We start from the raw sequence: 15,723 nt of genomic DNA on the forward strand, positions 1-15,723 counted from the left end.
ATGAATGAACTAAACTAAAAACAAACACTGTAGTTGTATTTGCTATTTTATCAATTTATTCAAGATGGATTTTAGTTTCTCTCCAGTAACATTTTCATATTTTCAGATGATTTTTTTAATGAATAATTTGAACATTACACATATACTGGTATAGACATTAAAGAGGAAAAGCTCCTGTTATCATGGAGTTTAATAACATTTATTCTTTAAATGAGTCAGACAGACAATCAAAGGCAACCATTCAGTTACAACAACAACCAAAGAAGTTGAGAATATAAAAAGCGACGGCTACACAGAGAGGAAACACGTATATATACACACACACACATAGACACACTAACCAGACGTTATTAACAGACACCACATGTTATGTAATATGGTTTCTAGAGAAGCAGCTGATCTGAGCGCAGCGATTAGCTGGTGATCTGTTTGCTCCTCTTGTCTTTTTGTTGGGTCTTGTCGTGGCCTTTCAGGGGGAGGATGGCGTCGCTCTGGCTGAGCGCCGTCCGGGTCACCGTGGACATGCCGTCCACAAACTTGGTCTTGAACAGGACGTTGGCGTTGGTGAACATGCCGTCCTTCAGGGACACCACCACGAACTGGAAGAAATAAATAAATAAATAATATAAAAGGTAACTGAAGTAAACGTTATAAAACTTCACATTAAAGCACAAATAAAACACTACTGGATGGATGAAAGTGTAAATGTCCTCTGCACAACACATTTATAAGTATGCATTAAAATAAGCACATGACGTACCTGGGAGTGTCTGAAATGTGTGCGCAGCATCTGTCCGATGTTCTGTGTGTGTGAGAGATCCAGAGCAGCGTCCACCTCGTCTAAGATGTAGATGGGAGCCGGTTTGAACAGCAGCATGGCCAGAATGAGAGACAAGGCCACCAGAGACCTGAAACAACACACACAAGCAGAGCTCTCATTCACCATCACCTCTCACCTTCATGTTCACTACTGTCTGTCTGAATACACAAGAGTCCTGCTGACTGACCTTTGCCCTCCGCTGAGCTCGGTCAGGTTCTCCTTCCAGGTGCTGCCCAAAGCCACCCTGAACTCAAGACCCTCCAGCACACCAGAGCCCTGCGTAGGAGCCAGTTTAGCAGTGGCTCCTGTCAGCAGAGACGAGAAAATGGAGCCAAAGTCCTTGTTTACCTGCAGAGGAAAGATATTACAGTTAAAGCAACAATAACAACAACAACAGGCAGCTTTTATAATGAGATCCAAACCAACAAGCCTGCTGACTGAACAGAACGTACACAAGATTCAAATCCCTAACAGAGGACACAGGAGGAATGAAGGAACACAGATAGTGAGAGATGTTCTACCACACAAAACAAGAAGAAGACAAAGTTGGCGATATGGATACAATCTTCTAGCACAGTGTGTGTAATATCAGGTTTTATCAATATGTATTGGATATTTTCTGGAAAATAAGTAGAAAACCATTTGAGAAATGAACCAGATCCTGGAAATGTCTGGAAATACCTGACAAATCAACGTATTTCATCACACGAACCCAAAAATATTATAAAAATCCAATATAAAGACCGTTTATACATCCATGAAACAATCCAGCACAGCAGTAATATTAAAAACAAAGACTCCAACAACAGTATTAGTCTTAGTAAACTGTATCTCAAACCCTCTAATAGTTGACAGATGTATATTCTCTGAGTGTATAACGTCGATAGAAGAGAAACACATGGAGGTGGTGAGAGAGCGCAGACCTTCTGCCAAGCCAGATTAAGAGCCTCGTTCTTCTTCTGGTCCAGCTCCTCGATGGTCCGCAAGATCTTTGTTTTGTCATTCTCCACGATCCTCTTCTTCTTCATCAGGTCATTGTACTGCAGGAGGGACAACGTCAGACAAGACAGATGATAAATGAGGAAACTGTTAGATATCCAGAGCTGTGATTGTAGTTGTTGGATGCTCGTCTCTGTCTTCTCACCCTTTCCTCCGCCTCGCTCAGCATGTTCATGGCCCTCTTGTTGACGTTCCTCTCCAGTTTGGAGGTGGTTTCCTCCAGCTTCTTCAGCCGCTGGCCGGCCTCGCGGGGGTTGTTGATCTTAAAGTCATAAGAAGTGTTGGGCTGGCCGAAGAACTGACGCTCCGATTGGATCCAGTCGTTTTCCTCCAACATCCGAGAAACCTGGAAGAAGAGAGAGATGTTCAGGAGACCTAATCACGCTGGCTGAGATGAAACTTTGATGAATTTCATTGTAATAATAATAATAATAATAATAATAATAATAATAATTGCAGAGGGTGAACTGGTGTGCCAGTACCTTGTCAGCAGCGTCTTTGCTGTCTTTGCGGTGTTTACTGATGTTGTGCTCGAGCTCTTTAATCTTCAGCTGGACTTCATTGTTCTGCTCCCTCATCTTGTTGGCCTCGGTGCTTTTCACCTGGAACATTCAAATGGATAAAAATCATCTATTAATTAAAACAAAAACAATCAAGAAAGAGAAAAACACTTCATTCTTACAAGATAACACGAGGGTGAGGAGTTTCTAAATAATCTTCACCTTGAGCTCTTTGTCCTGAACCATGATCACTTCCTTCTGTTTGGCGAGTTCCTCCTGAGCGTTACGCACCGCCTCCTGCACGACCGGACACAAACAGACTTTATTACATAACTGAACATCTACATCATGCCTGATTGGAGTTATAGATGGTTTATTGCTGTGATGAATCTCAAACAGTATTTAGTTTCCTTGTTACCTTGTTCTGAGCCACCGTGCAGGCCATGCTGTCTACCTGCTCCTGAATGGCCTTCATGGCCTCGTCTACAGCTTGGATCTGCTGCTCATAACCAGCCTGCTCCTTCTGCAGCTCCTCCAGCTCCAGAGCCACAGCGTCAGACTCCTGCACACATCAGCAGGAAAAGAAAAACCCTTGATCTATTGAACTAGCAGCAGATTCTGGGTGTTTGTGAGACAATTCCTACAAAGAAAAACTAAACATTTAGAGTGACGCACTAAGAGAACTAGTGACATCTATGACTGTGTGGTCAGTTTACCTGCTGCTTCTGCTTCAGCTTCTTATTGAAGGCATCAGCTTTAGCTTTAGCTGAGTTGAGTTTCTGCTGTGCAGCTTTCAGCTCCTTCTCTCTCTCTGCCTCCGCGTTCTTCATCTTGTTCTCCAGCAACTTGTATTTTTCTTCAGCGCGTTTCTGCACATCCTTGGTGACACGCAGAGTCTCCTCACTCTCCTCTGGTTTAACAAACACATCACACACAGTTCAATAAGCATTTTAATTAAGATTAGATTAAAGCAGGTCGTTGTCCATGTTCTATTAGAGCTGGTCATTGTAGATCTGTCTTGTTTTGACAGAAGATTCAACTTTACTGTCATAAATGAGAAATTAAAGCAGTAAATCGTCACATTTGAGACGCTGGAAACTGTCCATTTGTGGCATTTTTGCTTTACTTAAACTAAATTACTAAAACAATTAACTGATTATCAAAATATTAGCAGATAATGTTTCTGTCTCGCTGTTAACGGGTTAAAGCGACGTGTGTCGGTGTGTCTGCTCACCGATGGCCTTGCGCAGCCTCTCCAGCTCCTCCTGCTGCTGGTGGAAGGAGCTCTGCTGCAGTTTGGCCTGCAGAATCTGTTCTTCTTCTACCTTCAGTTCATACTGCTGCTTCAGCTGACGGTACCTGCAGGCGGAGAAGAGGGAAAAGTCAGTGTCAGTCGGTTCTTGCCCTTTTGACGCAGTAACGTAAACCAGCAGAAAGAAAAGACACAAGTTTGAATAAAATAAAGAAGAAACTCTGAAAGCAAGTTGCTACTGATATAATTGTGGGATTCATGGTGTAGAAATATTTTAAACATATCACTGTTCATCCAAATCACTTCAATCAGTGGAAAGACGTTGTGAGTGTCTGCGTACTTCTCAGCTGTTCCCTTAAGACCAGCGAGCTCCTGCTCAGTCTGCTGCAGCTGGACCTCCTTCTCGTTCAAGTTGTCCTGAACGTCCCTCAGCTCCTGCAGACTGGACAACACTGATGCTGACTGGGAACGAGCTCCTGGAAGAGAAAAAGCAAAAGAGACAGACGCTTGTTTTAGAAAGTCTATTGTGTTGCATGAAAAGCATCGAGGAGTTTTTAAATGCTTGTGTGTGAGAACTCAGTTTATTCACAGTCATGCAAGTTGAAACTGGCATTCTAGATATAACAATTACACACAGCTCTCCTCTCTCTCACCTCCACTCAGAGTTCCCTGCGGGTCAAAGATGTCTCCTCCCAGAGTGACAGTCTTAGTCATCACCTGTTTGTCAAAAGCCACTTTTTTGGCGTTGTCCAGGGTGTTACACACCAGCGTGGAGCCAAACACGTACTCCATGGCCTTACGCAGGTCAGCTTCATATCCCACCAGGGACAGAGCTGTGTGGACGTTGTCTGCTCCCACCTGAAGAGGAAGAGGAAGAGGCCGTGTGAGGAAGAGTCCGGATGGAGCGTCAGCAAAGATAACTAAAGGTGATGTTGACTCACCAGGCTCTTGGCGGTGTTCACCACTCTGTCATTGAGTGTCTTGGCAGAGATCTTGTTGAGAGGAATGATGGTGTATCTCCGCTGCAGCTCTCCCTTCTCCAGCAGCTTTTTACCTGTATCCTAGCAACAACAAAACCACCAAACTCAGTTTAAACTATAAACACCTCGACGAGGCCGCAGTGAACCAACATGCACGCTTGTCCACTCTCACACCTACCTCTGTGTCAACTACGATGTTGTAGAGTCGTCCTCCCGCCACCACCTCCAGCGCTGTCGCATAAGAGACGTCACGGACTGAGATCAGGTTCGCCAGCAGCCCTTTCACTTTGCTGCGGTCAAATCCTCGCTCAGGGTCCCTACAGGACATTATTTTAACTGAGTTATTTCATTTTCATTTGATTTTATTTTGGCACAAAACAACATGATGAGACAGTGATGACATGATGTTCTTTACCATAATATAGTATGTGATTTTCCATTTATTGATTAAGGCTAAGTCATACACACACACACTTAAACAAAATGATCATCCAGACAAACTAAATGTCTTCAGCTTTAAGAATCAGTCAGATGAGTTCCAGTTCAGAGAGCAAAGTAAGAGCTGTACGGCTGAAACATGATGGAAATATTGCAATTTATATATAATACACTGATAGAAGATTGTATCAACATTGTCCAACCTCTCTTAAGTTAAGTTATATGATGACTGCAGCAATAGCTTCACCCAACATCAGCCTGTATGTCTGATCAGCTGAAATAATCCTTTTAACTGATTATGTAGCTCTGATAAAAGGAGCATAATGAAGTAGAACATTCACATTCAAAGTAAATCAGTAAATCTTTACTTGTAGTCAAAGCGCAGGTTGGGGAATCGAGACACGAGACGCTCGTAGGTCTCTTTGAGTTTAGCGACCTCTCTGGACAGCTGTCTTCTTCTGTCCAGCAGACTTTCCTCCTTCCCGTCTGCACACACACAAACACAGAACCCAGACATTCATGGACAGTAATGTTAATAATGATAATATATGGAACGGCAGCTGCAGTGAGTACAAGGAGTCTTTTGCACTAACTGCTCTCACAAATAACACACATGCTACCTTGGTAGTTGAGTTTGCTCAGCTCAGCCTGCAGTTTCTCTCTGTTGCTTCTCACCGCCTGCAGGGAATCCTGATCTTTTTTGTAGCCGCTGTCCATTTTTTTCACCTCTGCTTGCTTTGTCTTGAGCTCAGCCTGGGCGTGCTTCAGGGTCATTTGGGCCTGGACAGAAAGACGGAGGACACAGAGACAAGATAAGATAGAACCTATGAGACTATTATAATGTATAAATGTTTGATAGTGAATATAAACTGATCGTGTCTTTTCCTCACCTGCTTGGCTTCAGTGTCAGCCTTGCTCATGTCGTTCTTGCAGGTCATCATCTGCCCGGCCAGTGTGGCCTCCGTTCCGTCCTCATTGGTGGACAGACCTGCAGACACAGCCTTAAAATGCTGCTCAGCTGCATCAAGAGCAGCGCTGTCCTTCTGCCCCTCCTCCTGTATGGCCCGAAGCTGATCTGTCAACTTGGAAACCTCTTTCTCTTTAACCACAAGCATCTTCTTGTCCTAAAGATGGAGGGAAAGCGAGCGATTACACACGTTTAACAGATTTCCATAGATGGTTATATTTGTATGATGGGGAGAATCTACAGTATGCTCCCATTACCTCCTCCATACTCTTAACAAGCTCCTTCCTCTTCTTAGTTTCATCTTTGAGATTCTGTTTTTTCAGGTCAAGAGCACTCTGAGCTTTGGCATCCACACGTTGAACATCAGCCAGAGTTTCCTCCAGTGATTTTAATACTCCGTTCACCTCCTACAGAGGAGTAGATGACCAACAATCAATATGATTCCAGACTCATTATTGTAGTTTGATTAAAATAAAAGTATGAAATTGAATTTTGATGCGCGAAAGATAATTCTGAGCATTTTTCAAAAACCCTTTTTGATGCCAAAAGGGTTCATCTGACTCAACAAAATACACTTCAACAAGCTCCAAGAATAACTTTTCAAACCATCATCTTTCCCCAAGAAACATTTTAAAAAGGTATAAAAGTATTAAAGGCCTCTGAGTTAACTAATAAAAATGCAAACTGTTAGAAAAATCCATGAAATGAGTTTGCGAAGCGTTCCTGTAACTCCATCCCTCCCTCTCTGTCAGAGTACCTGGTCTTTTTTCTTCTGCAGCTCCTGAATCTGGCCTGACAGCTCCTGGATTTTGCTCTCGTTCTCGGCCATGCTGGCTTGCATCTTGGTGATGTTGTCCTGCATCACCTTCAGATTCTCTGCAGACTTCAGCTTGGTCTCCTCTGCACACACAAACAGCCAGGCCACGTACAGCCGGGACAGATGCTGGATTTCACGCATGAGCTTCTGGTACTCCAGATAGGATGAGCGTTCCTGCAGAGAGGGAGGGAGATTTAGAGATTTAGTGCTTTTTTTGGTCATATTTCAGACCTGTTTATGAAATGTGTGAGTGATTTTTATAGTCAACCTACCTCTTGCAGTTTCTGCATGGTTGGAGTAATTTCCTCATCCAAAATCTGAAACAGCAATCGGAGGAAATGATTAAATACTTCAACATTAGCTGCAGCTGCATTTATGAAAGTTCTCCACTGAAGAAGTCAAAATGAGTTTGGATGTAAAACATACAGTCTGAATCTCCTTAAGCTTGGCTTCCTTCTTCTCAATGGTCTTCTGAGCACTAATCTTTTTACATTCATACATCCTGGTTCCTGCTGCCTCCTCAATCATGGCCAGGATCTGAAAGGAAGGAGTAACTCATTATTGGAGGATCCAAACAAGGCAGGACATGTCTGGAGGAGTTCTGATAGTGAGATATGGTTTACCTCTGGTGGCTTCATATTTAGAACTTTGGTGATCCTCCCCTGCAAAATAACATGTACACATTAGTCTGAAGGATGTGATTAGCACTGCTACAACAGAAAACATAAGAATGTGTCATTTTGGGGGGGGGGGGGGGGGACAAAAAGTTTAAACTGTGAAAAGCTGAAACCATCTTTCTTCAGACACAAGACTGACCTGCATGATGAGGAAATGTGGGTTGTTGACATTGAGGCCAACAGAGCAGAACAGGTCCTGCACCTTGGTGTTGTTGGCATTGACCCCATTGATCAGGTACTTGTTTCTGCCACCAATTACCACCTTGAAGACAGAAGGGGAAACATGCAACAGTTTCAGTATTAGTTTCACAGTCAAAACGATCAAAAATCATGGCGTCTTTTTGTTTCCCCACCTGTCTGGTGATGGTGATCTCATCGTGGGTTTCAAACCCCAGAGGACTCTGGCTTTTGTTGGAGTTGTCAAAGGTAATAGACACAGTGGCCTTGGTGATACCACCCTGTCCATTTTTGTAAACCAAGTCCTGGAGGTTGGAGGCTCGAACCTTTCAAATGAAAATGAAACAAAGGGATGCATGTTACTGTACACTGTAGTGTGAATTAACTTAGCTAACATTAAAGGATCGGTTCAGTTCTTCAAGTCTGTCTTAAAACAACAGCAAGTTAACAATGTGAACAGAGAGGTTTTCCTCGCTGTAATCATTCCTCCTGTTCATACTGGCTGTTAAAAGATCCCCTTCAAATGTGCTTTCAGTTTAAGTGATGGAGCCAAAATCCACAGTCATTTTGTGCTGAAATGCATTTAAACGTTTAGTCATATCAGTGGATATCTGACACATTTACAGTCTCTTTGTGTTTCCCTGTCGAGCTGCGGTGAAAGTATAGTAAAGTGTAGTAAAGAGGGACTGTGGCACTAAAAAGACTGTAAAGTTGAAAGATATCTACTTGATTCAACTAAAGTGGACGGCTGAAGTTTCATATTAGCTTTAAATAAACTTTTAAATACATTTTGTACAGAACGAGGCTTGTAGATTTTGGCCCCCGTCACATAACGTACATTGTAAGTGCATTATGAAGGGATCTTCTAATGGTCACTATGAACAGGAAGAATACTTATGGCAAGAAAAACCTCTTTTAATGTTCATTTGGGCAACTGACGAAGACAGGCATGAAAGATTGTGAACCCGTCCTTTAATGTAGCGGAAACGATGGTGATGCTACTGACGATACAGACTTAACGCACCACCGCTGCTAACGTAACACAAAGTTCTACCGGATTATTAACCAGTTTTAAGTCAACTACGGTGTAACTTCCGACCTAGAGCTTTCTAACGTTCAGTAACTACATCGCAGACAGTGTACTTACATGACTAAGGGTGGAAATGCCCAGAAGAAAACATATCGAGTCCAAAATATTGGACTTGCCGCTGCCGTTGAGTCCTGTGATGGCGTTGAACAGCGGGTCAAAGCCGCTGATCTCGGTCCTCTGCGCGTAGGACTTGAATCCTTCAAGGATAATTGACTTGATGTGCATCTTTAAGCTGTCCTCTCTCCGCAGACTCTTTCTGGTGATTCTAATACCAATCCAACAACTTAAAAGGAGAAGCACAAGGTTTCAGCCCAGTGTTTACAGGCGAAAACGGCGTCCTCCTCTCTTCTAACTTGAATTTTGGCGGCAGGCACGGAGCCGATAGTCCGTCCTCTCTGCGCCGGAAACCGGACAAAAAATTTAAAGTATCTTCACACGATATGAACACAAATTTGTTATAGTAATAAAGGAATAAATATGACCGACTCGAAATTTGAAAATAGTATACGAGAGGGCCAGTGTCACATATATCGATATATGTTTTTTTTACATTTTCGTCAGGCAGATTTCAAGGCAACTAAATGACTCCATGCATTTGTAGCCCTGTGGAAATGTTTTGGCGCTACCCTCAGGTAGAAAGCTGAACCACAGGTGTGGTGAAGAAAAGTCGTCCCGTGTTAATGGTGGACCAGTCCCTTCGGGGGGGAAAAAACAAAAACAAACAAACAAAAATGCTAATGTTTAGCAAGATAATAATAGATTTAGAAATTATGCTTTGTAGAGAAACTGTTCATCAGCGCCGGGTAAAAGTGCTACTGCTACAAGTATTTTGATGATAGCCTAGCTTACTGTATTTTAATATTTTAATTATGATTCTACCATGTTAAAAAAAAGGTTTTAAAACTATGATGCCGTTCTCGACATTAAAAACCACAGAATGTCTCTGCATGTTTTTTTTTTTTTTTTTTTTTTTTTTTTTTTTTTTTTGCATGATGATTATTAAATGTGGTTTAATCAAGAATGCAAGTCCATTAGAAAAGACCTGAGAAAAATAGCAAATGAAAATCGCCAACCAAACCCAGCCTTATGCGGTAGGTACGATGACATTTTTAAACAAATATAAACGTACGATTAGGAACAAAAAACAAAATTATACCCACTTGAAACTCGAAGATATTGAGAACGAGAATTGAGAATTTAATCAAAATCAATTCTGGGACATGTGGAACAACTTCAACACAAAGCAACCACAAGCATTATCCATCAAAAATGGTGACATCTGGAGAGCACATTTTGAAAATCTGTACAAAGACATACTAATAAATCTAATTAATTCAGAACCATGTATTATAAAAGAGAAAACTCCAAACATTAGAAAAAATAATTAAAGACAACCAGAACCCCTTTGATTTCCCAATTACTTGGAAAGAATTGACCACACAGTCAATCTTGTGGTCCAGACAGCATTAAAAATGAAATGCTCAAACGCAGCCACCCAGAAATGCAGGGTGCAGTGTTGAAGTTGTTCAATATTATATTACAGTCTGGATGTTTTCCTGACATCTGATGCAAAGGGCTTATTTCCCCTCCTCATACGAGTGGGGACGAATCAGACCTTAGTAACTACCATGGCATCTGAGTCAGCAGTTGTCTACAGTAGGTAAATTATTTTGTTGTATTCCAAATAAAAAATAAATGAAACTGGCTTTGTCCCAAAACACCGCAGCACCAACCATGTATATACCCCTCACACTTGAATTAACAAACATATACACCAAAGAAAAAATGGTGAATTATTCACTTGTTTTACTGATTTCAAGAAAGCTTTCAACTCTATTTGGCATGAAGGGCTCTAATACAGACTTCTACATTGTGGTAAAGGAGGCAAAATGTATGATCTGGTTAAATCAATGTATTTGGAAAATAGGTGTGCCGTTAAAATTAGAGACAAGCAACTGAATTCCTGAGAAGAAGTGTTTGTCAGGGTTGCAATTTAACTCCAATTTTATTTAATGTGTATATAAATGAACTTCTACTTCTGGTCTCTCCCTCCTAAATAGAGAGATGAAGTCTCTGTTTTATGCTGCTGATCTTGTTCTACTGTCTCCTACTGAACAAGAACGATAGTAGAGAAGTACTGTCAGTACTGGGCTCTGGCAGTAAATATGAAGAACATTTGAAAATTGATCAAAAACTCCCCAGATGTAAGGAGAACAAATACCAGTTTACCATAAATAATCACATCATTGAACATAGTATGAGTTATACCTACCTTGGTATAACCATAACAGCATCAGGGAGTTTCATCGTGACAGTGAATGCACTAAAAGAAAAAGCTTGAAGAGCTATAAATACCTACATAATGATAATTAACATTCAAAAGAGAGAACTCAGAGGTTTTAATCATCTTAAATCCAGCCCACCAGACACCCCCCATTAAAAACCCTCCAAACCCAAGAGCTGAGCCCAGAAAAGACTAACTGCCCTTTCTCAAACACACTCTGACCAGTCTCACACCAACACTGCTTTCCAAACACCAATCAGAGTAAACTAAATTATAACACAATCTAAAGAAACCTATCTGGAACATTGGAAAGAAGAAACTAACAGCCAAAATAGATTAGAATGTTATTTGGCCCTAAAAAAAGATAATGAATTGACAGGATATCTCTCTGTTGTCAGAGACAGAAAGCAGAAACACATCCTAACCAAGTACAGGCTCAGGACCACAACCTGGCAACTGAAGAAGGACCACACAAAAAACCATGGCAACCAACAGAAAACAGAATATGTGGTCATTGTTTGACAGGTGAGGTTGAGACAGAGATGCATTATACAATAAGGAACATTTATTTTAACAAGTTCAACTCTGTAATTTCAGATTTCAAAGAGCTTAATGAGCTCTCAAAATTAAAAATACTCCCAGGAGAAGGAGACAGCCACAACCTGAGGGACGATGAATGACCTGGACACACAAATACATGCATAGGATATACTAGATATATATGCATAGATACACAGATATTCAATATATAATTAATATATATCACTCTTAATGTTATGTTAATGGTATTCATTGACTCCTGATGACATTCATGCCAATAAAGCAAATTTGAATTTGAATTACTGAAGGCAGAACAACAGTCATGAGTTCAAGTATCCAAAACTCCCTAAAAACTTTAACCAGATACCAAAAGTCATTTTTTTAATTACTTGGATTTTTCATATTTTTCTTATTCAGTTAAGGGGTCATTTATATTTCCTGTAACTTTTAGGTCCAATATGAAGGTCTAAATGCTGTTTCACAGACTTCTCCTCACCGTACAGACGAAGAATCTGAACTCTGAATTACCGTTTTTATTGCTTAAAAGGAATCAATATATTGAGTCGACCAAATGTCGGTTTTTAATTGTTGAATTTCCAGAGAAATTTCCAGAGGAAAAAAAGAGAACAAAAGACAGCTACAGTTGAAAGCATAAGTTACATCTGGTAATGGAAACCAATAGCAGTGGGATAACGATATAAGGCCTGAGGTATCACAGATATTCCTCCATGAATAATTTAAAATACTCAACAAAGATGATGACTAAATTCATCACGCAATATGATGATTACCTGCTTTAAAGAGGGCCGAGGAAGACAAGGCATTTTAAATTGTTTATTTGCTCTCTGTTTGAAATTCACATTTTTACAATAACACACAGAATAAAATACTTTCTTAGTTAAATAATTAAAAGATCACAAAAGTAGATTACACAGTTAACACATTGGCTAACAAGCTACTAGGAATAACTCTTCATCAAAGCCCTACTAGTGCAACAGAAGCCACGAGCTCTTCAATATCTACTCACAAGTTATACGCAGTAAACCTGCACACACACACACACACACACACACACACACACACACACACACACACACACACACTGCACACACGCAGTCATTATGTAATTCCATTATGCATCCAGTGGCACCGGACACATGGACAGACATACCAAATTTAATGCATAAAAGCATATCTGTGACAGAACAACACAGTCTCCTCTATTGGAGTAGAAGGACGTGGGCTTGATGTAGGCCCAATCAAAGTTCAGCAGGTTCAGTGACGTCTGACAGTGCTGGTCGCACACGGCAACCAGGGCACGCACAAAAGAGTATTTGGCCGAGCAGCTGACGGCCCTCACTGTACGCACCTTGTCAAAGTGCAGCAGGAAACAGGGGTCATCCTGGAGGACAGACAGCAATATTTATAAAAAAATTCAAATTTCATTTGTTTGGCACTTCAAATCAGAGCTTCGTACTTTCACGGTGACGTGCACTGACCATCCAATGAATCCAATGAATTAAAATCTGTTAATAAAAGTCAGTTTAAATAAGAGATGACGAGACTACAGTAAAATGATTTCATCTATTTTTACTATAAAAACTACAGCATTAAAAAAAAGAGTCAGAGAACATTAACAACTTTCTTTATTTCTATGAAATTATGTTGTTGATAAAAACATAGATTAATTTCTCCAGCACTGTAAATGTTACAAGTACCAACATTTTCACATCTCATTGTTGAGGTGACTCATTTAGAGCTGAAATGATTAGTATTTGGATGTTTTCTTAGTCTTCTTTGAAAATAAACTGAATATTTTGGGGGTTTTGAACTGTGACATTAGGAATTGTGATGGATATTTTTCATCATTTGTTGACATTTTATGAATAAAGCTGATTAATGGTTAATGATTGATTCCCAGATCTCAGTCTTATTAGATTCATTTAAGATAGAGAACAGAAACCAGATGATCCCTCTTTAGGTTCACATGATACATCAAAAACATAACATGTAGTACAAAAATATATAAATCAATGAATTAAATGAGTTACAATGTGAAATTATAATTTGGGATAAATTACAGTATTTCAAAGCTTTCATCATTTTAAAGAGTAAAAATAGTTTGGAGCAATTTTTAGTAATATTTACATTCACAGACACCATACTTCTCTATAGGAATCTAAGGAAATACTAACAATTAAATTTGGTTAATTACCACGTCAGGGTCCCGTCCGTCAACAAGAGTCAGGTCGTACAGGGACCAGGTCTCCCTCCTCCTGTAGCAGTCCTGGATGCTGGAGCGCTTGGTGTGGGACCTCTTGGATCCAGACTTTCTGGGTGTCTGACATATCTGACATTGTACTATAGATAACTGCACCACTTTGTTTTTTGCAACTGCAGAAAAATGGGTAAAAACAACAAACACAGTTTTCCAAGTAAACAGGTGCAGCACAGCAGCGGACACATCCTCTGCAGTGAAAGTAGAGTCTTTACACTTCACACAGAATGTGTAAAATGCTGGCACAAGACCTCCCTGTAAGTAAAGTCATATGTTGTGCTATCTGCTAAAGAATAAAGACTGTACATTTTTTTAAAAAAAAAAGTGGCATTATGTTGAATATTTAACCCCTAAAACTGCTTTTAAATTGATCAGATAAACAAAACAAACACATGATAAAGAAAGTGGTTTACCTGAGACACAGAGGAAATGTCGTCCCTGCTGCGGCTCTTCAATCTCAATAAATTCCACCAGTCTCTGTTTCGCAGGTCGGAATAAAACTCTCTGCATCTCCTCCCTCAGAAGAGACGACATCACCGGGGAGAGGAAGAGGAGAGTCAAGCCTGAACTGAGGTGAGCAAAAGCTTTACAAAAACAGAAACCGTAACGGAGGAGAGAGAGAGAGACAAGAGATGAAAAATATATATATAACCAGGATTGTGACACTGGATGACACTGAAACCTGACAGTGGTTGAGAAGGAGGTGGTGATGTTTCCTCTGGTTGGTCAGACCACGTGAAAGTATGTGGTTGTGTGTGAAATGAGCTCTCCCTCTACAACACACACCCACACACACACACACACACCCACACACCCACACACACACACCCACACACACACACACACACACACACACAATCCACTCTGCAGCAGTCACGTTTGATGACCCATGTTAATTTTTCATTAATGTCTTTGTACCAACCTGCCCGGGAAGGACTGAGTAGAAAGGGTCCGATTAAAGGCCGATCTCTTCATGGTTTTATCTTTTTATTGTTTCAGTTAAGATCCATTACGATGAGTTTCCTGAAAATATTTCACTCCTGGATTTGTATTACAGTACTTCATTATAGTTGTATGTGATTATATGTATCAGTCAACACAAACACACACACACACACACACACACACACACACACACACACACACACACACACACAGTTTCTCTCTTTCCTCAGTCTCTCTGTCTCCCCTCCACTCACTCCAATACAGATATTGCTATATAATATGGCACTGTGCCCAATGTTTGTCTGTGATTAAACGGTTGTTGTGTGGGAAAAGGATGTCCCACAGCACTCTGCATGGTTTCCATTACTGTGTTGTAATTCAATCTCTGAGAACAGTTACAAGTGGGGTGAAGCACTTAAATGGAGGAGTTTTACAAGCACATAAAGGATGCTGCACTTCTTTAGTGATCATGGCTCCACTAGACAATTTTGCTGGATGTACAGATAAGCACAGATAATATGATATTACACTTTTTAAGTTGCAGTTTGTGAGACGCAGGTCAAAGCAGCATGGGAGGACTTTTTTCCATACAAGCAAACCACGTTAGAGTAAACCAGACCGAAGGAGCTGATTTGATTTGTTAGCAGGAAAAACTGTGGCTTCATTGGATTTGTCACATTCGTTCCACAGCTAAGTGCTTTATTATTGTTGTCGATGGTTTTTGTGGGTGTTCACTTGAAAGGCTTTTTGCCTCTGAGATGGAAAGATGAGCGGATGGGCAGGAAGTAGGAAAGGAAGCAAATAATAGAAGTGTTGAATCACATGAATAATGCATGAAGTTTATTGTACTTACTTATCATAAACTTTAACCCCAGTATGTCTTGGAAGGATTTTAGTTTTGTGCTGTAATTGGAGAGAATCCAGGAATTGCAGAGAGAAGCTTTTATTATGTATAGTGG

At 40.6% G+C, this 15,723-nt stretch overlaps 2 protein-coding genes across 2 annotated transcripts; both read right to left on the reverse strand.

The window, feature by feature from the left end:
* Positions 1-43: 43 nt before the first annotated feature.
* smc2 (structural maintenance of chromosomes 2) lies at positions 44-9,129 on the reverse strand. The gene is made up of 25 exons (XM_044346587.1): positions 8,775-9,129; positions 7,804-7,953; positions 7,590-7,712; positions 7,397-7,435; positions 7,200-7,310; positions 7,046-7,090; positions 6,714-6,947; positions 6,214-6,363; positions 5,880-6,113; positions 5,610-5,769; positions 5,358-5,475; positions 4,730-4,868; positions 4,513-4,632; positions 4,225-4,429; positions 3,912-4,047; positions 3,554-3,678; positions 3,036-3,229; positions 2,738-2,881; positions 2,542-2,616; positions 2,302-2,421; positions 1,965-2,165; positions 1,744-1,860; positions 1,008-1,168; positions 761-908; positions 44-599 (listed from the first exon to the last, which is right to left on the reverse strand). The coding sequence occupies exons 1-25, from the start codon at positions 8,940-8,942 to the stop codon at positions 414-416; spliced, it is 3,603 nt and encodes a 1,200-aa protein (XP_044202522.1). The 5' UTR covers positions 8,943-9,129; the 3' UTR covers positions 44-413.
* A 3,472-nt stretch (positions 9,130-12,601) lies between these two features.
* Positions 12,602-14,392, reverse strand: exoc1l (exocyst complex component 1 like). The gene is made up of 3 exons (XM_044341880.1): positions 14,233-14,392; positions 13,757-13,935; positions 12,602-12,943 (listed from the first exon to the last, which is right to left on the reverse strand). Exons 1-3 carry the CDS (start codon positions 14,351-14,353, stop codon positions 12,674-12,676), a joined length of 570 nt encoding a protein of 189 aa, XP_044197815.1. The 5' UTR covers positions 14,354-14,392; the 3' UTR covers positions 12,602-12,673.
* Positions 14,393-15,723: the final 1,331 nt, after the last annotated feature.

The sequence above is a fragment of the Thunnus albacares genome, chromosome 3, assembly GCF_914725855.1.
Source record: "Thunnus albacares chromosome 3, fThuAlb1.1, whole genome shotgun sequence".
In the NCBI taxonomy this organism is placed as follows: domain Eukaryota; kingdom Metazoa; phylum Chordata; class Actinopteri; order Scombriformes; family Scombridae; genus Thunnus; species Thunnus albacares.

Bases quoted from the DNA above. Each gene is read 5' to 3' on its own strand.
- smc2 (XM_044346587.1), bottom strand. From the start codon at position 8,942: ATGCACATCAAGTCAATTATCCTTGAAGGATTCAAGTCCTACGCGCAG. The intron at 7,713-7,803 runs GTGGGGAAACAA...TCTGTCTTCAAG, and splicing joins AGATCACCATCACCAGACAG to GTGGTAATTGGTGGCAGAAA. The intron at 5,770-5,879 runs GTGAGGAAAAGA...CTTTCTGTCCAG, and splicing joins CTGACACTGAAGCCAAGCAG to GCCCAAATGACCCTGAAGCA.
- exoc1l (XM_044341880.1), bottom strand. From the start codon at position 14,353: ATGTCGTCTCTTCTGAGGGAGGAGATGCAGAGAGTTTTATTCCGACCT. The intron at 13,936-14,232 runs GTAAACCACTTT...ATTTTTCTGCAG, and splicing joins ACATTTCCTCTGTGTCTCAG to TTGCAAAAAACAAAGTGGTG. The intron at 12,944-13,756 runs GTAATTAACCAA...TCTGTCCTCCAG, and splicing joins ACGGACGGGACCCTGACGTG to GATGACCCCTGTTTCCTGCT.